The sequence below is a fragment of the Ceratotherium simum genome, chromosome 22 (assembly GCF_057802395.1).
Source record: "Ceratotherium simum simum isolate JZ-2026a chromosome 22, ASM5780239v1, whole genome shotgun sequence".
NCBI classification, from domain to species: Eukaryota; Metazoa; Chordata; class Mammalia; order Perissodactyla; family Rhinocerotidae; genus Ceratotherium; species Ceratotherium simum.
The window spans coordinates 16,323,587-16,346,342 of NC_141921.1; the positions used below are offsets into that span (position 1 = coordinate 16,323,587).

Consider the following 22,756-nt stretch of genomic DNA (forward strand, 5'->3'; position numbering starts at 1 on the left):
CTTGTGGCTTCCCTGGAAGGGCCGTCCAGCCCACATTTTCCCCTAGCACTGGCCCTGCCAGAGAATTGAAGTTATACATTTGAGTCCACTGCCAGGCCCTGTGCTAAGGGTTGGGCATGTGTTGGGCATTAGGCATTGGGGAAATAAAGCTGAAGATGATGGATTAGCAGACATTTTGGTCCATAAGATATTTATCCCACAAGACATTGGGTCCACGCCAAGAGGTTCTTGATATTTGGTCCTGTCCAAAATGTGCATGAGCATATTTGGTTCATGCCAAATGGTTTTGGACAGGACCAAACATCCTGCAAGGATATGATGTGGCCCCTAAAGAGCTTATGGTTTATTTTCACCGTTCCCACTACTAATGGCCTCCATTTATTGTGTCCTGTTCTTATAAAGAGGTAGGCACTGAGTCCTCTCAACAACATGAGGTGCGTATAATTATTATTCCCATTTTACAGGGTGGTGGTCTGAGGCTCAGAGGGACATGAAAATTTGCCCAGGTCATCAGCTACTAAGTGGCCAAAGAGGCAGGATTCAAGGTCAAGTCTGTCTGAATCCTAGTCGGAGGCCTTCACCAGTACACCACACTGTTCCTTCTGCTCTTGGACGGAACAGCCATAGTGTTCCTGAGGTATGCATCCCCACACTTTCACCAGCTTGGAGGAGATGGAAGAGAGGAAGAGAGGAGATGCCCAAATCATTGCATGTGGAGCCATTTCTGAGCCAGTGACTTGTCTTTCCAGCTAGACTTTCAAAGGACAGAGCCCCTGCCTGTTTTTTTTTACCCTAGGTGTCTGACTTTTACCCTTGTGGCCCAGAGCAAACGTTCAATTAATGAAGACGAAATGACAATAAAGGAAAGGAGTTCCAGACATTGTAATAGGAAACTGTTTTTTAAGTTGTCTCTTTTAATCCTGAAAACAATCAGGTGAGGGGACTTATTATCCCCATTTTACAGATGAGGAAACCAAAGCTCAGAACAGTAAAGTGATTTATCCAAGGCCAATAAGTGGCAAACCAATGATCTGAGCCAGGTGTTGCTGACCCCAGAGCCTGTGAGCCTCCCATTGTATCACACCACCTCTCACATGCGCAGGTTGAACGGATCCTTGAGATTCTCATACGTCCCATACGACCACATTTATATAATTTTTAAGTAATATATAGACCCTTTTAGATGACTGGTGGAAAGGCTGATGAAGGGAGCTCATGATAATCCAGATGTGTGAATTTTGACCTCACCCACTGCCACCAACCCTGTAGCCCCTTGATATTGGAAAAATTCCAGTAATATTAATGGAGGCTATATATGTGTGGTGGGTGTGTGTATATAATGTATGTATAATAGTAGACTGTCAGCATTTATGTAGAAGGAGAAAGAACGCTATTTGTTCCCTACCCCTTATTCTATCCACGTAATTACCTTTTTCTTTTGCGTGGTCTGAGAGAAGATTTTCTAGAGGAAGGAAAGTAAAAGAAAATGAGATTCTGTGCCATTACCTTGAGGGTCCCTGATTCTTATCGATTTTACTGGCTCCTGAAGTTGTCTACCTCTATCTCCACCTCCACCTCCCTGACCCAGGCCTCATCATCTCTCATCTGATGACAGAAATAGTGGCCCAAAGTGCCCCCACATCCTATCTTGCTCCTTCTGATCTCTTCTCAACACGGCAGCCAGAGAGAGCTTCTCCGAGCACAATTCTGATCGGGATATCCCCGTTCACTGCTTCACCACTGCTCTGAGGAGAAAGACTAAAATCCTCTCTGTGATCTACAAGGCCTCCCATGGCCTGGCTCTTCCCAACTCCACACCCTCACCCCCTGTCACTTCTCCCCTCACTCTGCACTATGTTTCTTTCTCAAGCTGTTCTTTCTGCTGTGGATGGTTTCTCTTCCCTCGTCCCCATGCCTGTCCATCCTCCAGGTCAAACATCACTTCCTCTGGGAACTCCTCTCCCATCCCCCAAGTTTGGTTGGTTTCTCCTAGTCACAGTCATCACGGCCCTCGGAACCTCACTTCATCACATTTGTACACATTATTTGTGTAATTATTGAATTCTTGTACACCTCCCTGACTGAAAACTCCAAGAAGGCAAAGACTGTGTCTGCTTTTACTCACCACTGTGTCCCCAGCATCTAGCATAGTCCAGGGCACTTAGTAGACAGTTATCAATTATTTGTTGAATGAATAAAAGCTTCCCTCACATTAGACCTACACGAACTCCCATAGAATAAGATCAAGCAATGAGTTCACAAACAAAAATCACCAAACATACTGGAAGACAAGCTATTACAAGTAAGAATCAGCAAAGACTGGAAATGATGGGTATAGACCACCACCCCCAACCCCAACCACTACTACCAAGGACAGCAGATGTTGGGATCTTCAGGTACAGAATTTAGATGAGTGGGCACTAGAAGCACAAAAATGAACGAAACAGAGAAACATCCCCACCCATCCCAGGACACTTACCCACCTCCACCACCTGTTCATAGAGAAGCTTCTCTGGAAGGGAGAGAGAGAGATGTCAGCTCAGCTTAAGGAAGGGCTTTTTCTAACAAGCAGAACTGTCCAAAGATGGCCCGAGCTGCCTGAGTCAAACTTTGCTCCTTGTCACTGTGGGTGTGTGACCATTTGAAAGGATTAGAGGGTCTTCAAACCACCACACGGGGAAAGGAGTGTTGGATTATGTGACTTTCAAGGTGCTTTGCAACCCTGAGATCCTGTGAAATATGATCATATTTATGAGGGTTTTATCCAATGGCTAGAATTGGATTTCTTAATTAGAAGACTGGCAGGATCAGTTATTTTTACTTTCTCAAAAGATGAGAATTCACAGCTCTGCCCAGGAGCTTTCTGCAGTTTCCCTGATCCTCTCTGCAATGTGAGTCACCAGAGCATGGCTCTACCAGTTTTCTCTCCAACCTATGGATAACTGTCATGTCTATATCTACTTCCTCCTGGCCTTTTCCTAAAGAAGCCAAGGTCCCACTTCCTGCCAGCCTGGGCTCCCTTGCCACTTACTTACCTTTTGATCTTCTTTGTTTCCAGATGAGGCAAATGCCCACCATGATGAGAAGCCCCAGAAGAGGCAGGATCACAGCAAGAGCCACTGCTGAGGAGGAGATCTTCCCTGGAGATGGGGCTGAAACAAAAACCACCAGTGACCACCCTCAAGGAGACACCTGAGAGCTTCTCCTATGCCAAAGGCTCCACTTCAGATGGCAGATGGCTCGGGCACATCCCAACTGTCTCCATCACCTCTAGGGAGAGAGCTCTAGCCAAGACTGGTAAGGCTCTCTGCTTCTCTCAGTAACTCAAACCCTGGATGACCCAGGGATGACTTTAAAGTGAGATGTCCATCTCTTGGCAGTGGTTTCAATGGTCCTGCCTGAAAACAACGGGTAAACTTAATGGAAACACATTATCCAGGGACTTTGGAGAACTTCCTCAGGAATCACCTCCAGTCTTCTCAGGAGCACCCACCTGCCTCCCCCTTCACATCCTCACTCCGCTCTAGAACAGCAGTCAGTGAGCCCTTTGCTCTGAACCCTTACCAGCAGGGGCAAAACAATTTCTATGGTGCTACAGCCGCAGGCCAAGAAAAAAAGAGCAGAAGAGGCACTGCGACAAGTGGTAGAGAGCCTAAGCTGGTGTGAGTCCTCGCTCAACCACTGTGGGACACAAGCAAGAGACTGAGCCTCCCCAAACCTGGTTTGTCATCTGTAAAATGGGGATGATAGTAAGCCCTGTGCTGTTGGGTTGTTGGGAGATTTAAAGAGATGAGGATGTAAAGCACTTAGCGTGTAGTGAGAGGCAGGGGCAGTAGTAAGAGAAGAAGGGAGGGGACAGAGAAAGAAAAGAAGGAAGGGGTTCACAGAGGTCCATGACCCCACCTCCCCACCTGGGATCCCAGGCACAGTCTATCCTTCTCAGCTCTAACACCACCCTTCTCTGCCATATGGTCCCATGTTTCAAGGGTCTTTAAAAGGGTCATACTTCTTTGACACCATTAATTCTACATTCTAAGAAAATAATCTAATTCTAAGAAAATAATCAGAATCATTTCCCAAAATACGTGCAAAAATGTTCACGAAACCATTAGTTATAATATGAGGAAAAATTGGAAACCATCCAGATGTCCAGAAACAGGGCTTTGATTAATCTTATTGTGCTATAACCACACAATGAAATACTATGCAGCCCTTAAATATCATGTTGCCAAGAATTACTCAAGGACATGGGCAAAAAAATGCTCATAACATATTAAGTGGGGAAAAAAGCCCTAGGCACAAGAATACATACACATAAACACAGGCACACTCAGATATATACATACAAGAAAGTCTAGAAAGAAATGCCCCAAAATGTTAGCAGTGGTTCTTGCCTATTTATGAAACTCTAGCTCATATTTTAGTTTCTTTAAAAGTCTATATTTTTTCAAGTTTTCTACCATAAACACGTGTTATTCTTAGAATTTAAAAAATTCGAAAATACTTTATAAAGTCTCCACTAGGGTAGGAGTTTTCTCTGGAGCCACCAGGGACTTCAAGCCTGTTTCCTGTCCCAGCTTTTACCTGCTATGACCATGGCTGTGGTCTTCTCTTGGCGCAGGGCCACATTGCGGATGGTGCAGGACACATTCCCCAGGGTGCTGTCCGTGACTGCGCTGGACACCGCTGTTGCGAAGAGCCCGGCTTCGTCCAGGGAATGGGCCTCCGACAGGGACGGAAGCACTCTGCCTTCAGGGTCTCTCCACTGGGCCCAAGGCTTTGGGAACCATCCCACCGTCCTGCACACCAGCTGGATCCATCCAGCGTCGAAGCCCTTCACGTGGATGTAAGGGTCCGACCCTAGAACTGGGGAGGAGAGCTGCCTGGCAGGCCTCGGCAAGGGCGTGGTCCCCGCCAGAGCCCTCTTCCCGCTCCCACAGCCTCCCCTGGTGAGGGGGGATGACTGTGAGAGGCACTTGCCATCTCTCCGCCCCTCATGCTTCTCGCAATGGGATAAGACAGTCTCTGGCTTCGTCCCCATACCTTCCCAGATCCACCTCTAGCAGTAACTGCATCCCATGATTCAGATCTTGGGGGCACCTCAGTCCTCACTTAAAAATGACTAACCTGCAACCTGCAAGGTCACGGTGCCCTCTCGACTCAGGTTTCCGATCTGGACCTGACATCGGTAGGGCCCTCGGTCCTCCAGCCGGACATCGCGGATCTCCAGAGTGACACTTCCCTCCTGGGCGTCTCTCACCAGCGCCGTCCTCCCCTGATACTGCGGCATCACATCTTCCTCCCGGTCTTGCCCATCCCGGGACACGTGAACAGCCTGGGAGCGCCCCGGGGGCGCGGACCGCAGCCACGTCACGGCGGGGGCCGCCGTGACCCCCCAGAGGGAGACCGGGCAGAGCAGCTCGGCTGTGCCCCCTAGCGGGGCTACGTGGAACTTGCTGGCATCCCCTGTGCGGTGCGGACAAAAAAGGGACAACCCGTCTGGGAGGGACAGGAGAGCAAGAGCTTGCCAAGGGATGAGGGAGGGGACATCTTGGGGAAGGACAGCGCCTGGGAAGGGTATTGGAAAGGACTGGGGGAACAACAGAACACAAGATGAAATGAGGCCTCTGGCCAGGCCTCTTTATTCTTGGGACTCCATCGTCAGACGTTGTAGGCAGGGAAGGAGGTTCGGCAATTCCTACCTGACGCGTGCACGGGCAGCTGGAGGAAAACAAGCGTAATCAGGCAGCTGGGGAGCCGGGAGCCAGAGGAACTTGCCATCTCCATCAGAACTAAAAGGAGACACCAGAAAGGGTTGGTGATTGTGAGAAAGGGTACAGCGTCAGAGCTGGGGCGGAGATGGAGGGTGCATAGCCTGCGCTCTGAAAGCACACAGACCGGAGTTCGAATCCCAGTTCTGCTGCTTACCTCTGTGTATCTTTGTGACTTAACTTCTCTGAGACTCTGTGTCTCCATCTTTGAAATGGGTATAATAACTGTGCCTCCTTGCAGGATTGTTGTGAGGACCGAAGGAGGTAAGTGCTCAACACGGAGGCTGGCATCATGGTTAAGTCTATACATGCCTGAGTCAGGAGGACGGTAAGGATGGGAGGGTGAGACACTGAGTGTGACTTAGGAGGCACACGAAGGAGTCTGGAAGAATGAGACCTTATACTCACACGAACCAGGTAAACACCAGAGTACTGGCCTCTTTTTGCATTTAGTTGATCCAGGCCAGGCTTGGGAAGCACCTGTTGCGAGCCAATCTCCGACCCACAATGTAGCCTGCAGCTCTTCCCTGACAGCTTTTTAAGTTTGACTGTCAAAAACCAACCAGCCAAGGCAGTGAGGTCCCTCCGTTTCCTCATGAAGGCACTAATTCTACCAACTCGGGGTCTGGAGTCAGAAAGACCTGGGTTTGAGTCTTAGCTCCACCCATTTGCTAGCTCTGTGTCCCTGCACAGTTGTATAACATCTGTGGGCCTCCAGTTCTTGATCTAAAAGGGGCCTCTCGTCACAGGTGAATGTGAGGGTTCAAGGCGATAATGCATGTAAAGCACTTGCCACAAGTGCCTGGCAGAATAAATGCTCAATAAATGCACTGTTGTCATTATTATCAAACTAAAAGAGGACAGTCGTCCCTGGGCGGTGTGGGTCCCTCTGTGCGTTAACAACAGGGAGAGCCCAAAGGATTCCTTACTGACAAGAGATTCGCACATATTGAGGTATCTGGGGTAACTATTCGGGTTCAAAATTGATTCAGCTTGAACTAAAAAGCCTGACTTATGGCCTATCAAACATACATTGTACATCCGCTTAAGATTAAAGAATGTACTCTCTTAAGATGAGAACTCATACTTCCCTTCCTACAAGTAATGCCCTATTAGTAACGCCCAAATCAGTCCCTTTCCTGACATACGGTCATGTTGACCTGCTAATTTGCAACTGAATACCTTTTGAAATTTTGATGAAAATACATCCGGGGTGTGTTTAATGTACATTCTTTGTTCTAAAAAGACATAAGACTGTGCTGAAAACCGTGCTTCTCCAGAACGCTTTCTAAGGCCTTCACGGGTTATAATCCTCACTCTGGCTCAAGTAACCCACTTTATTTCTCAATCTATAGAATGGGTATTGGTTGTTTTGTGTCAACATTTCTTGGTGTAGTCGCAGCAGGATTTCAGAGAAACCCACCAGAAACCACCTGGAATCTACACAGAACTGGCATTTGGGCCCATTGAGCCCCCCACCGCCCCGATCACTGCATTCTTCAGGTGACCCTTGTGAGTTCTCCTGAAACCTGGACTTCCTTACTTTAGGTCGATGGTCCAGAGTTTATATGAGCTGTTTCAAACCTTAAGACTAGGTGTCTTAAGGGGGTACCGGTACATACCCTAGGTCAGAGGAACCTAGGGGGGCAATTCCTAGGAAAGGTAAACCTAGGGGGAATTTCCTAGGCCAGGGGAGCCTAGGGGGCAGGAGTGAATTTTGGAGTGAATGGGGCAGGCCGACCTTTTTAATTTGGCTTTATATTGGAAAAAAATTGTGATTATGAAGTCTGAACAAACTGCTTGATAGAGAAATGAGAGTTTGAGCTTGTTTAGCTCAGAAAAGAAGGGACATTAGCTCCTCCTAGCTGAAAGGCGTTCTCAGGTGACTGAGAACCTTAGCGGGAGTGTTGGAGGGTCAAATCCTCAGGACGCATAGTGGGCCCATAGGGAACTCCACTATCACTCACGTTAATTAATTAAAAGCTCATCCAGGGAAGCACTTATGAGGGTTGGTCACCCGCACTCTGAGCCCCCATGACAGTATTAGGCTGCCGGCAGGAAAAACCGAGGCACGGAAGAGAGTGTTTACAACCTTTCTTTAGGGAGTAACACTCACAAGCTTCACACACTTCTGACCCACTACACTGTCCTTAGATGTTGTTCAGACTTTATAGCAAAACAAAACCAAAAGAAAAGTCAGAAATCAAGCTTCTAAAAAGACCGACCAGTTCCCTAATCGCCAGCCTCCCCTCCAAACTCTGGAGACTTGGGCAAGTGCTTAACAAAAGGGGAATATCTAGTGCATCCCAGATTCCTAAGACTGAAAGAAAGAAAGAAAAAAAATGGGAAAAGAAGCTTTTGCAGATGCAAACTGCTAAAATTTTTAAAACAGAGGCTATAAAATCTTTGTTGCATCTGTCTGTTGTTTATGTGTGTGTCTATATGTATGTTATATGTGCGTGATATTTTACCTCCGATAGTATGGCTAAAATTAAGGGCTCTGTTTAACTGGCTTAAAGTAAGTGCTTACAAAAATGATTTCTAAGTGCAACTAACCCAAATGTCTTTCAAGTTAACATGATATGAAATAATCTTTGGTAAATCAAAGCTTATTTAAGTTTGTTGGTTTGACTAAAATAGGCATGTCCTCACAGAGAAAACTGTATTGTGGTCACCAGAGGCAGTGGGGGTGGGGGATGGGCACAAGGGGTGAAGGGAGACATGTATGTGGTGATCGACAAACAAAAATGTACAACCCAAAATTTCACAATGTTACAAACTATTAAGACATCAATAAAAAAAATAGGCACGTCCTCAGAGTTGTCAGCATTGCACAGGCTGCAGACACGCAGCCTTTATCCTGCATTTGTTGGTCAGATAACCTGATGTTATCTCTAGTACAAGACTGGCTAACAAAAATAACAACTTAAAATGATGGTTAGTTTTGTCTAATGTCTCATGAAGTCTTGTAGGCAATCTAAATAATTACTGGGAACAAGTAACTAAATAGATGTGAAAAAGATGAGTGTTGAGTGAACTTTTAACAGTAATTATGTGTTACGGTGTATGTACTTAAAATAGCTTCCAAAATCCCTGTGGTAACAGGAAACTTTGAAGTGTTTCTAGGTTAAATTAAATGATAAAAATTCACTGAATATCTAGATCATCTCCAAATAAGATAAAATATTAGACTTTAATTATTAAATATAAGTTTACCTACTCTTGGCTTCTTACTACAGGAAAACTAAAAGGTGTTTAGGTCTATTAGTAAACGTCTTATATTTTATTAAAAGATTGTGCTATGAAGTAATGTGTTTTTAGAAATTATGAAAGGTATTTATAACTTTGCCAAGCCACAAAATGCCAGAGTAAAAGAAAGTTTATAATTGCTTACTTAGTTTTCACTAAAAATCAAGGTTTCTAAGGGTTAAAAATTATAATATATGTGATTAAAGCTACTAAAAATTAAGCAAAACATCTTCGTATTCAAGGAAAGATGTATTTTCAGTAAAGAAGGTATAAGAATGAAAATATTTTTTTTGTTGGTTAAGAAAGATAAATTTGTCCCAAAGTACTAGGAGGAAAAAAAGAAAGGCATGGGACAAATTCTGAAAAGAAAGTTATAGAAGGTTTGTTGAAGAGGAACCCTGAGAAAAGAGTTTTGTGCATGGTCAGTTGGCTAAAAGTAAATTAAATTTAATTAAGTAAATAAGTTTTAATATCAGAAGTAAGCTAGTACAAAAATTAGAATTTGGTTTTCTCTTTCTCTTAAAAGGATAATTTTCTTAAACTCTTAGTCTGCTCTTGATAAAGAAGTTAGTATATAAAAAGGTTTTCTTTACCTTTGAGTAAGTTTACCTAAGCGACAGAGATCTATGTTTTGTCAAGGTAATTTCCTATATTCAAAAGACTGAGGTCTTTCTATTATGGCTTTTTTTTTTTTTTTTTGACTGTTTAATGCTCTGTTTGCCCTTGACTGTTTCTGTTGTCACTTTGTTTGAGTGGATAACTAAGCATTGTTTCACGTAAAGTCTCTCTTTTGACTTTTTCTTTGAGAATTTTCAAAGGGCCCTGGGACTTCTCAAAGAAATTTATTCTCTCTTCCCATAAAGAGGGAGATACTCAACTAATTAGGCTTGTTTTTTATGCTAAATTGCGTGGGAAGCATTGTCAAGTAAATGAGAAACCTTCTTAGGTTATATTGCGTAGGTAAATATTATTCACTATTTTAACCCTGCTACCTTGCCTCCAACATCACAAGGGGAAAAGACCGTGACTGCATTCTATTTAATTTGGTTTACAGACGGGTCTTACTTAAATGATAAGCAAGACATTATCAAGCTGGATATGCTGTTCAGCCTCGAGAATGCCTGCTACTTTGCATTAACTCTGCTAACCCAGTAAAAGATTTCCTTCTACAGGCTCAAGAAATTGCCACGGAAGAAGATAAACAGACATGGCAGTCAAAAGGGGGAATTTTTGAGACCCCCCCCCCCACAGATGTGGTTTGGGTCCAATAAAAAACCCATAGTACCTGTTGGAGCACAATTGCCACTGCTCCAGTTAACCAATTAACCCATGGGGCACCTGAAAAGGTAATTTTGTGGGGAAAACAATACTTTTGGATACTCTTTCCCACAGTGGCTCATAAAGCCTACACTCATTGTGTTTTATGCCCAAAATATAATCTAGGGAAACTATTTCATGAATCACCAGGCGACTTTCTCCTTCTTAAGGGACTCTTTGAGGTACAGCAATTGGACTTTGTCCAAACGCCACCATCTCAAGGATATAAATATATCTTGTAATGACCCATGTGTTCTCACATTGGGTTGAGGCCTTTCCTTGCAGAGCAATGGCTTTAGACAAATTATTACTGGAGAGAATAATTCCTGTTTGGGGAATTCCTACTGAGTTACATAGGGACGAGAGAACTCATTTCACTGGATAAATCTATTTGTAACATTTGGCTAATAATGCAGCATTTCCACTGTGCTTACCACCCCCAATCCTCAGGATTGGTGGAAGAACTAACAGCACAATCAAAACTCAATTGGAAAACTTTCAAAGGCATTTAATCTCTCGTGGTCAAAAGCTCTTCTGCTAGTGCTCTTTAATCTTAGATCTACACCCTTTGGTAAACATCAGCTGTCTCCTTCTGAGATAATAACTGGACGGCCTATGCAATTAGACAGAGAAATGTATGACCCAACTTTGCTTAAAGGAAATGTCTTAATTATTGTCAAGGTCACATTGAAGCACTTAAAAAAAAAAGAGAGAGAGGTTGGTAGTGGATTCTTTTCACAGAGAGCTCCCAGACCTTAAGGATCATGGACTGTAACCTGGAGAATTTATTTATCAGAAGACTCATCAAATAAAAGACTCTTTGCAGCCCTGTTGGAAAGGACCACACCAGGTACTTTTAACCAATTCATGCGCTACAGAATCAAAAGGCACAGACTCATAGATTCACATTTCTCATAACAAAAAAAACTTCTCCTCCTGAGTAGGTTTTAGTTCCTATGTCTGATACCAAACTTCAGCTGACCAATGCAAATATCTCCAACCCAGGATGAGAAGAAGATGGCATCTGTTGTAGACAGCTGTCCCAAGACTCTGGACCAGGCTTGTATTCCCAATCTTAAATCTCCCCATTTAAACCATTGTTATGCTTAAACTGTATACCTATTTTATAATTGTTCCATTTAAGGTTATCAAAATACTATCATACTTAAAGAAAGTGATTGATTTGGAACAGACTGGTCTCAAAGGCCAGACATTTATTGAGTGACTCCTGATGGAACTCAGTGGTTATGTGGAACAAATCTCTGGCCTTGGATACTGCCTGGATGGCTAAAACACTGCACCTTGAGTTTCTCTTGGATGCAGGGAAGGGTTCACACTGAACTAACAGCTGTTGCCAATCTTCCTCTCTTTAAGGCCAGATGGGCTCTTTCAGTGTTCCACTGATATGACCACCAAGCAGCTAGCTATATTTGTTCCTTCTTTAGGGTGAAGAGGAGGAAGACATATCCTTTACCCACTCTGAGTCCTTTCTGGCTGGGGTACAAGTTAAATTGTCATGAGATCGAATAGCAGGAGAAAATCAAACAAAGCTTTATAACATGTATACATGGGAGAGACCCACTGGGTAACTCTCCAAAATGGCAGAGGCTCTCATCTTAAATACCATCTTCAGCTAAAGACAAAGGAGGATGTTGGGGGTGGAGGGAGTCAGCTATGGGAGACTACCAGAAAAGCACAGTAAACAAGAGTAAGGTTATTATGCAGATTTAAGGCCTCATCTTCTGCACTGATAAGAGTTTCTAGAGATAAGGTCATCCCCCCTTCTTCCCAGTACAGAAAGGGAGATACCTTTACAAAGGGAGATTTCCCTTACAAATGTAAATGTTTGGTAAACAGAACTTTGATAAGAATGGGCTTAGCAAGGACGCTCCCAGTCTATCCATACCCAGAGTTAACTATGGTGTTGGTCTGTCCTGGGGACAAGCCTTCTATCTTAAATCTTTTAGGCAGTTAGTCGGGGGGAGGTCAAAGTTTCTTTCAGTCTTCTGAGCCTTTACTGTCTTCAGCTCAAAATAACCCACATACCCTAGTGGCACATCTTGGGGTGGCCTGCCCTGAACCCCTTCAGGGGCTAGAGGATGTCATATCACATACAGAAGCTCTTAACAGTAGTCAAGCAGGTATAACCTTATTAGATACTGAGATGTCTTTAATGAGAAAGGCTGTCCTTCAAAATAGAGTGGCCTTAGATATTCTTACAGCATCCCAAGGTGGTACATATATATCATTCAAATGGAATGCTGTGTTTTTATAGCTGACAATCTTCTAATGTATCATCTCTGCTAAAGCACATGAGAAAAACAGGTGAGTGCCTTAAGCAATCCTACACCCAGTCTTGATTTGTTTAGTTGGCTCCCTTCTGGTATTGGCTTCCATTTGCAACCCAGATTGCAATTTCTATTTCTATTACTCCCTGGAATTGTTGTATTAGTCACAAAATTCAAACTAATTACTGATTGCTCAGCGACTTGAGATGGTTGATCGATCCTACAACGCTGGACGAATCTCCCTTTCTTATTAAGGCTATGCCTAAGAATTCATTTTTAAGCTAACCACTTCAAGCATTGTATTACCTTTCTATAATTGTTATAAACAATGTAACTATAGGAGGTCATGTAAAAGCACATTTGCAATGTTTGTGCAATAATCTAAAAATAGTTAACAAATTACGTAACCTGTGAAACACTTCTCCTGTTAATACACACCTCTATGCTTGTCCACTATATCTGACTATTTGCCAACGTGGATAACTGGGCAAATCAATGAAATAAAAGCCTAGCACCGAGGGACATGATGGACCCAGGGCAGGCAGCAACCACCTTGGCACCGAGGGATAATACTTTGATCAGCAATGCTTTCTATCAAAAGATTATTGATCAAAGGGGGAAATGACAAGAGATTCTCACATATTGAGGTATATGGGGTAACTATTCACGTTCAAATCTGATTCGGCTTGAACTAAAAATCCTGACTTACGGCCTATCAAACATACATTGTACATCTGCTTGACCATTAAAGTAAAGAATGCACTCTCTTACGGTGAGAACTCATACTTCCCCTGCTACATCTTACTGGTAACGCCCTGTTGGTAATTCCCGGATCAGTCCCTTTCCTGACATACGGTCATGTTGACCTGCTAATTTGCAACTGAATACCTTTTGAAATTTTGATGAAAATGTATCCTGGGTCTGCTTAATGTATGTTCTTTGTTCTAAAAAGACGTAAGACTGTGCTGAAAACCATGCTTCTCCAGAATGCTTTCTAAGGCCTTCCCGGGTTATAATCCGCACTCTAGCTCAAGTAAACTCAGCTTATTTCTCTTATCTATAGAACAGTTATTGGTTATTTTGCATGGACATTACCATAAACTTCTTTCCCCACCTAATTGCTACTGCCTGCAATTCCTTTAGCAGGAAACAAATCTTGCATGCCGCAACTGGGGTGAAGTTTAAGTGTAAAGACACTCCAGGAAGAGACAACATCTCTTCAATTCTCTCCAAGATTTCAAATCCTTTCCAAAGAGAAGATTTTGTGGAAGTCATCGAGCCAGGCCCCTGAAGGTCTTGGAAGAGGGCAAAATGGGAGTTGGAGGAGGTGGGGCTGTCGAAGGGAGGCTGGGAAGCTGAAGATGGATTTAAGCTTTGAACAAATTTCCAATTCTGTTTTTCTCACGGAAAACAGCACATTGGTTTAGGGTTGTTTTTGTTTTTTAATCATGATGTATATAACACACACCTCTAATCCCCCAGTGTTGCAAACACAGTGTAACCCCAGGACATAGTGAGTTAGGATTACAGTTAGAAGGAATTTTTTTGCCTGTATCCCACCACTTTCCCACAGATGACCAGCCATTCAGAAACTGAACAAGAGAAGTTAGGTAAACAAGAAAAGCTCTCTATCTTATCAGTTATGGCTGAAGGTAGAGTAGGCGGGGCCCAGGACTCCCTGCAGTCACCCCAATTCCCAAAACCCTAAACTAGAAAGTGCTTTTGAAACATCCTGGATAGACATGCCCAGAGTGACACAGAGCTCCAAGCTGTGCCAGGACCACCAGAAATCAAAGACCCCCCCCACGGTGCTACCTTCCTAGATGCAGAGAGTTTAAGAGAAGGAAGAGGAAGGGCTGCAGACGAGCCTGGGGTCAAGCCCTGGCTCGGCCATTTCCTAGCTGTGTCACAGGTTAGCTCACCGCACCAGGTCCCCTCTCATTCACGCGTGCAATGAAGTTAATAACAGGACCTACCTCGTAGATAGGGCTATAGTGGGGATTCATAGAACATACATGTGAAGTGATTTGTCCCCGGTTCTGAGAATAAAAAGGCAAATGAGGTCCTCACGTCAGATAGTCACTCTGTGTACCGAGGGCAGCTGAGGTGGCTCAGGAGGGGGACTCCAGGAGCACACACCACGTTACAGATCCAGGGAAAGCGGCTGTGGGAGCAGACCAGCCCAGGAGAGGAGGACGCCTGTATAGGGCATCACTTTCCAGTCATCAGAGAGTACAGAGACCACAGTTAGATGTGACTTGTCTTCCTTCAAATTATCAAACATTAGAAGAAAATAATACCCAGAGTTATCACACGTGTGGGCATACTGACTCTGGTTCGTTGCTAAACAACTTTCATAAGGATAATTTAGCAATAAGTATTAAACGATTTACAAATGCGCAAAAGTTTTAATCCAGTAATTTCACTTCCAGGAAAGAATCCTACAAAAATAAGTAAGGATGTGCATAAGGATTTGATGGTAAGGATGCTCGTCACAGTTATTTATGAAAAGGAAAAGTCGGGCTGGCCCTGTGGCTTGGTGGTGAAGTGCGCGCGCCGCGATGCTGGTGGCCCGGGTTCGGATCCCGGGTGCGCATCGAGGCACCACTTCTCTGTCCAGCCTGAGGCCGAGTCCCACATGCAGCAACTAGAAGGGTGTGCAGCTGTGACATACAACTATCTACTGGGGCTTTGGGGGCAAAAAATAAATAAAATCTTTAAAAAAAAAAGAAAAGGAAAAGTCAAAAACAGCCTAAAAGTCCATTAAAATGGGAATGATTATTTATGGTACATTCTTGCACTGAAATACTATGCAGCATTTCATAAGCACATGATAGAACAATCTAATAGTACTGGGAGGGGCCGGCCCCATGGGGTAGAGGTTAAGTGCGTGCGCTCCACTGCTGGCGGCCCGGGGTTCAGATCCCGGGTGCGCACCGAGGCACCGCTTGTCAGGCCATGCTGTGGCAGCGTCCCATATAAAGTGGAGGAAGATGGGCACAAATGTTAGCCCAGGGCCAGTCTTCCTCAGCAAAAAGAGGAGGATTGGCATGGATGTTAGCTCAGGGCTGATCTTCCTCACGCAAAAAAAAAATAGTACTGGGAAATTTTCACTCTAACCGAAACAATAACTTTGAAAAACTATGCATAGTATGATACAATTTAGGGAGAAGGTGTATCTCCCTAAAGAAAATGTATCTTCCCTTTAGAAAAAAGGCAGGTAGATACCAAGGAGTGGCTACTTCTGGGGGTGGGAATGGGGATTAAAGGTGATCTTTACGGTTTTCCTTGTGTATTTTCCAAATTTTCTACCTTGAACATGTATAACTTTGATTATTGGAAAACAAATATATTAAAAGAAGGAGGAGGAGGAGGATGACCAGGAAGGGAAGGAGAGGAAGGAGAAGAAACGCTTTAGGCAAAGGCACATAGAGCCCAGGAGGCAGGCCCTCCTCCTCACAGCTTTGAGTAGAAAATTAAGAAGTGCTGCCAGGTCTTTTATTTCATATTTTATTACATGGATGAAATAACTGTCTGGTCACCATACTGATCTCCAGGACTTATTCTCCTGATCAGGGCGGCCAAGATGGCCCCTCCTTCCATCATGGTGTCAGTTAATGTATATTATATCAATATGATAATAATCAACAATATATTAATGTAGGATTGAATTAACATTGAATTATAAATATATTTTTGAATTATTAATATTGTTCTGTATTAATAATAGCTCCCATTTGTTGTATCTGTAGGTACTCTACATATAATGTCTTTGGTATTGACAACAACCCTGAGGAGTAGGTGTTATTTTCCTCATTTTACACTAAGAACAGGAAAGGCAATCAGGCATACACCAGGGTATTGTGCAAGTAAACTGACAGGATTCTTTCTGGAAGTAGGTAGAATGTAAAACATGGATAAATAGATGAATGAATGAATGAATGAATGCATAGCCTTGTATCATGAGTTACAAAATGGACAAATGACTTCCTCACTTTTCAGAGTGATTATCATGGAATTCCTTTATGAAGAAAGTTCCTCTAATAAATACAAATTATGATTTCACTTCCTAAAGTTCAACATACACGACACAATTTGAGGACCACTGACATCTTCACAATATTGAGTGTTCTGGCCAATGAACATGGTTTATCTCCCCACTTGTTTAGATCTTTAATTTTTCTCAGCGGTATTTTATAGTTTTCAGTGTATAGATCTTACACATCTTTTGTCAAATTTATTCCTAAGTGTTTAATATTTTGATGGTATTGTAAATGGTATTACGTTATTAATTTTAATTTCTGACTTTTCATTACTAGCATATAAAAATACAGTTGATTTTTGTATATTGGTCTTATATCCGTGACCTTGCTAAACCCACTTCTCAGTTCTAGTAGCATTTCTGAAGATTCCACAGGATTTTCTACAAAGGTGATCACATATCTGTGAATAAAGACAGTCTTACTTCTTCCTCTGTAATCTAGATGTCTTTTATTTCCTTATCTTCCCTTATTGCATTGGTTCCTTGCCTTGTTCCTGATCCTACTGGAAAACATTCCTTCTTTCACTATTGGGTATAATGTTAGCCATAAGCTTTGCATAGATGCCCTTTATCAAGTCAAGGAAATTCCCTTCTATTCCTAGTTTTCTGAGAGTTTTTATCAGGAATGGATGTTACATTTTGTCAAATGATATTTCTGTATCTATTGAAATGATCATATGATTTTTAGTTTGTCAATATAGTAAATTACACTGATCAATTTTTTTGAATGTTATACCAACCTTGCATTCTGGGGATAAACCCCAGTCAGTCATGATGTAGTATCCTTTTTCTATATCTTTGGATAAAATTTATTTAAATTTTAAGAATTTTTGCCTCTATGTCCATGAGGGATGTGGGTCAGTACTTTTATTGTACTATCTTTTTCTGATTTGGGTGACTAGAGTAATGCTGCTCACACAGAATGAGATGAGCAGGACTCTCCCCTCTTCAACTTTCTGGAAGAGTTTATGCAGTACCGGTATTATTTGTTCCACAAATGCTTGATGGAATTCACCAGTGAAGCCAACTACACATTCCATCTTTTTAATAAATATCAGCTTATCTATTTCTTCTTGAGTGAGCTTGGGTATTTTGGGTCTTTCAAGGAATTTGCTTAATTAGTTAGAATCTGTAGTGATGTCACCTCTCTTACTCCTGATATCTGTAATTTGTGTCTCTTTTGTCTTGATCATATTGGCTAGAAGTTTATTGGTTTTATTGATCTTCTCAAAGAACCAGCTTTTGATTTCATGGATTTTCTCTAAGGTTTTTGTTTCCCATTGTATTGGTTTCTGCTCAGATCTTTATTACTCCCTTTCTTCTGCTTACTTTGGGTTTAATTTGTTCTTTTTTTGTTGTTGCTTAGGTCTTCGATTTGAGGTCTCTTTTCTAATACAGTCATTTAGTACAATAAATGTCTCCCTAGATGTTGTTTTAGTGACATCTCACAAATTTTTATATGTAGTCGTTTTCATTTTCATTACATTCAAAATACTTTCCAATTTCCCTTTTGATTTCTTCTTTGACCTATGGGTTATTTAGAAGTGTGTTATCTAGTTTCCAAATATTTGGGAATTTTCAGGATGTCTTTCTGTTATTGGTTTCTAATTTAATTCCATTGTGACCAGAAAACACACTCTGTATGACTTGAATCCTTTTCAACTTATTGACTTATTTTATATGCTAGCATATGGTCAATTTTGGTAAATGTTTCATGTGTCTTGAAAAAAAAAGTGTATTCTGCTATTGTTATATAGAGTGTGACTAGTGGGATACATCTTAACTTTTTAGTAAAGGTGTGAGTTTCAGTCACAATCTCATCTGAAAAGAGCAAAAAGTAAGCTAATGGGAAAATTCCCAAGACTCTAAGGCTAAATAAAAACCAAAGGCAAAAGAAAAGCTCGTATCCCTAGTGGACTGAGGGCTGGAGTCAGATGGCTTGGTTTTAGTCTTGGCTTGGTCCCTAACAAACTGTGTGACTTTGTACCTTTGAGCAAATCACTTACATTCTTAGGCCCTGAGTTTCCCAACTTTAAAGTGGGAGGTTCACTTACATTCGCTGAGTTCATTGTAAATTGGGAAATAACAAGAGGTAAGGAAATGTATTTGCCTTTTGATCCAATAAGAAATATTCTGGAAATATATTCTAAGGAAAAAATCTAAAATATAAAAGGTCACATTATCTCAGTCGTATTTTTATAACAGTGAAAAACTGGACTATCTACAGGTCCATCAGTAAGGAAATGACTAAGCAAATGATGGTTCATCAAGCCTATGTTTCAAATGAAAACTAATAATGATGTGTTAAAAGAAAAATACAAAATAATATGTTTACAATGATTATAACTACACTAAAGAGTGTGTAAGAAGGGAGCTAAAAGGAAGTCCCATAAAATATGAATAGTAGTTGTTAATAATTAAGGTGGTGGGAATGTGGGCAGCTTTCTCTCCCCTCTATTTCCTGACTTAATAAAGTGTAATATAATAATGAAAAGTATGTAAACAAAAATAAATTGAGCAAAAAAAATTAATTTAATTAAGGAATTTTGATTAGAAGGAGCTTTAAATTCCTTTCTGGCTCCAATATGCCACATTTCTGGTTCATGAAAACAAAAAGTTATATTTCAAGAATGTGTATCTAACTTGCAGCTCTCTGCTAGAAATAACTTAACTTGGAAACTCAATACCTAAGATTTTAAAAAGTATTGAATTAAGAGGAGGATTAGTCAGATTCTAATTTTGAGAGCCTTCAGCGGGCAGAGCAATGGTGAAGGAGAACCATGGTATTCAATGGAAGTTTCCAAGTCAGATGGGGAGAAGAAACCAAAGAACAATAGCAAAAACTAAAAAACCGTAGAGGAGAAACCAGGAAGAAAAAGACTGAAAAAATAAGAGTGAACAGACGGTGAGTGAGAGTCTTCCATCATCACTGTCTAGGTTCCTCCTTTGCTATAAGTCACCTATAATACACCTGGTCCCCAATACATTGTTACATGTAAATATGTATTTTTTCATTGTTATGTCTAGAATTTTAATTTTTTCTTTGTATCTATCCTACTTCAAGGAACTAAAAGCCCTGTCTTCTCACTATTTCCCCTGGTCTGTGGCCTCAAGTTCCCTCAGACTCTGTGAGCCCCTCACATTGCCCTCTGGGATGGGCTCTCCCTGCCCTGACAGGCACACAGCAGTCAGCCAGCTCCAACTCACCTCCAGGACAGCCCCACGGCGTTTCAGCTAGTTTACAGTTTTTATCCAATAAAATTTATTACCTTTTCTATCCTACTTATTATAGAAAATTGGGAAATTACAAGAAAAAAAGGACAAAAATTTTAAAATCATCTGTAATTCCTCCACCCAGAGACGTGTCTTCACTTTTTTCTGTGCATTCATCTAACTTTTTTTAAAAGTAGGACCATACTTTTTGTACTGTTTTGATACTCAATGTTTTCACCAAGCACTACATTTTCCCATGCCATCAAATATTCTTTTAATGACTTCAGTGTTCCATCATGGATGTGCAAGAATTTAAAAAATAATTCCATATTGTAGGATATTCAGGTTCCTCTCAAACTCATTGCCATTATAAGCATTGCTACGGTTGATAGTGGATTGAGGACCGGAGTTAGAAGTCTTAGGCCTGGGGCCGGCCCCGTGGCGTAGTGGTTAAGTGCGTGCGCTCCACAGCTGGCAGCCCAGGTTCAGATCCCGGGCGCACACTGAGGCACCGCTTGTCAGGCCATGCTGTGATGGCGTCTCGTATAAAGTGAAGGAAGATGGGCACAGATGTTAGCCCAGGGCCAGTCTTCCTCAGCAAAAAGAGGATTGGCATGGATGTTAGCTCAGGGCTGATCCTCCTCACAAAAGTAAGTAAGTAAATAAATAAATATTAAAAAAAAAAAGAAGAAGAAGAAGAAGAAGCCTTAGTCGTAGTCTTGGTTTGATTTTGTAACTTTAAGCAAATCACTTAAACTCTTATGCCTTGAGTTTCCCATCTTTAAAATGGAGAGACTGGGCTGGCCCTGTGGCTTGGTGGTTAAGTGCGCACGCTGCAATGCTCGTGGCCCGGGTTCGGATCCCGGGTGCGCATCGAGGCACCACTTCTCCGTCCATCCTGAGGCCGAGTCCCACATACAGCAACTAGAAGGATGTGCAGCTATGACATACACCTATCTACTGGGGCTTTGGGGGGAAAAAGTAAAATAAATAAAATCTTTAAAAAAAAAAAATAAAATAAAATAAATAAATAAAATGGAGAGACTTTTAATTTGCACTGCCAAATTGCCCTCCGGAAAGGTCATATCAATTTACCAAAAATGTATGAAATTGCTTATTTCCCCACAACTTTGCCATCACTGGGTTTTACCTTTTTTAAAATTTTTGTCAATTTAATGAGCAACAAAATGCTATCTCTTTATAAAGAATTAATAGTGTTTCATTTTAATTTGTATTTCTTTGATTACTCATTTGTTATTTGGACTTTATCAATTACCTGTCTATATACTTAGTCCATTTTTCTATTTAGACATTTGTCTCTTTCTCAGTGGTTTGCAAAATTCTTCCTATACTAAACAACAACAACAACAACAAGCACATAGGCACAGAGATTAGATTGGTGGTTACCAGAGGGAGAAGGGGGAGGGGAGAGGGTGAAAGGAGTAAAAGGGTGCATGTTTACAGTGACGGATGGTAATTAGTCTTTGGGTCGAGAACATGATGTAGTCTACACAGAAATCAAAATATAATGATGTACACCTGAAATTTATATAATGTTATTAACTAATGTTACCACAATAAAAAAAAATTCTTCATACACTAATGAATTTTTTCTAGTACATATGTTGGAAATATTTTCCCCCAGGCGGTCATTTATATTCTCAGTTTGAAGCATTTTCATTTCAAAAACTTCTAAATCAGAAAACATATTGCAACAGAAGTTCCCTTGATAATTCCAAGCAGCTTAAGAAGACCCTGCAAATCTACAGATGATCAGTCTGAGAGCATACAGCACAGGACCTGGCTAACAGTAAGGACCAAATAAATGTTTGTAGTAATTAACAGTAGTAAATAACTGTAGTAACAACAATGGCAATAATAACTAAATGAGAGTCTTTAGATAAAACTCATCCAGCCCGCTTGTCACTTGTCCCCTTTTGTGCTCAAGTGACAGTTAACTGTAGCCCCGTTTCATCCTTGAAAATGTTCTTGTGAGTAAGGAGGAAGTTTCTCCATCAAACCTGAGGATCCTGAGAAAGTCAAAGCACTAAAGAGAATGAAGAGGGGGACTCACCACCTTTGGAATCAGGGGCCCTTTGTCCCTCAGCGGCAGAGCTGGAGTCTCCTAGCTGGGAACACTCCCTCCATCCATTCAGGGAGATCAGGCATCACGCAGGAGCATCAGGAAGGGCTCTGGAGATGGGCCTGGGAAAAGTCCATGTTTTATTCTAAAGCCCAAAGCCCTCAGCCAGCGGCTCCCTCTGCCCCACAGACTCCCTACTCGCTGTCCCCGTGCACCAACAAGCCACGCCCTGCCTGTCTGCCCCTGATAAAGGAACAGGGCAAAGAGGAGTCTCCCTAAAAGTGAGGGAAACTCCGAGTGCCACCCGGTGTGAGGGACCTTTGTCCCTCAGCTCCTTTTACCTCCCAAGCTAACTGCATAGTGATTCCCTTTGATACGTTTTGATCCCATCACACCCTTTCTGAAACGTTTGCTCCCCTTTATGTTTCAAATCAAAGTAAATTTGAAGATTGGTTTTAAAGACACTCACCAATTTGCCACCTTCTTTCACTCACTACCTTTATCTCCAGCTGCACCTTGACATGTGCTTCCTGACAAGCAAATTTGCTTACTGTCTCCCAACATGTGATACACCCTTTGCTGCCTGTCTCGCTGTCGTAATATCTGTAATTGTATATTCATAACATTCATAATTGTATCTTTAACAATGCATTATATGCTTTATGTATTTTTGCACTTTAGAAGGATGGAGCACATTGTACAGAATTCTCCATGATTTCCTTTTTCCACTCAACATTACTCTCTGAGTCTAGCAGATACCTGTGGTGGCCCACCCCAAAACCCCTCAGCCCAC

General features: G+C 42.0%; 1 protein-coding gene across 1 annotated transcript in view; it reads right to left on the reverse strand.

The window, feature by feature from the left end:
- Positions 1–22,756, reverse strand: part of ERMAP (erythroblast membrane associated protein (Scianna blood group)) — a 49,817-nt gene that overhangs the window by 5,838 nt on the left and 21,223 nt on the right. Inside the window, exons 2-7 of the mRNA XM_087447084.1 lie at positions 5,703–5,792; positions 5,128–5,466; positions 4,585–4,866; positions 3,036–3,152; positions 2,480–2,512; positions 1,430–1,462 (exon numbers count right to left, since the gene is read on the reverse strand). Of these exons, the coding sequence (XP_087303210.1) occupies positions 1,430–1,462; positions 2,480–2,512; positions 3,036–3,152; positions 4,585–4,866; positions 5,128–5,466; positions 5,703–5,792 (894 nt within the window). The remainder of the gene's footprint in view (positions 1–1,429; positions 1,463–2,479; positions 2,513–3,035; positions 3,153–4,584; positions 4,867–5,127; positions 5,467–5,702; positions 5,793–22,756) is intronic.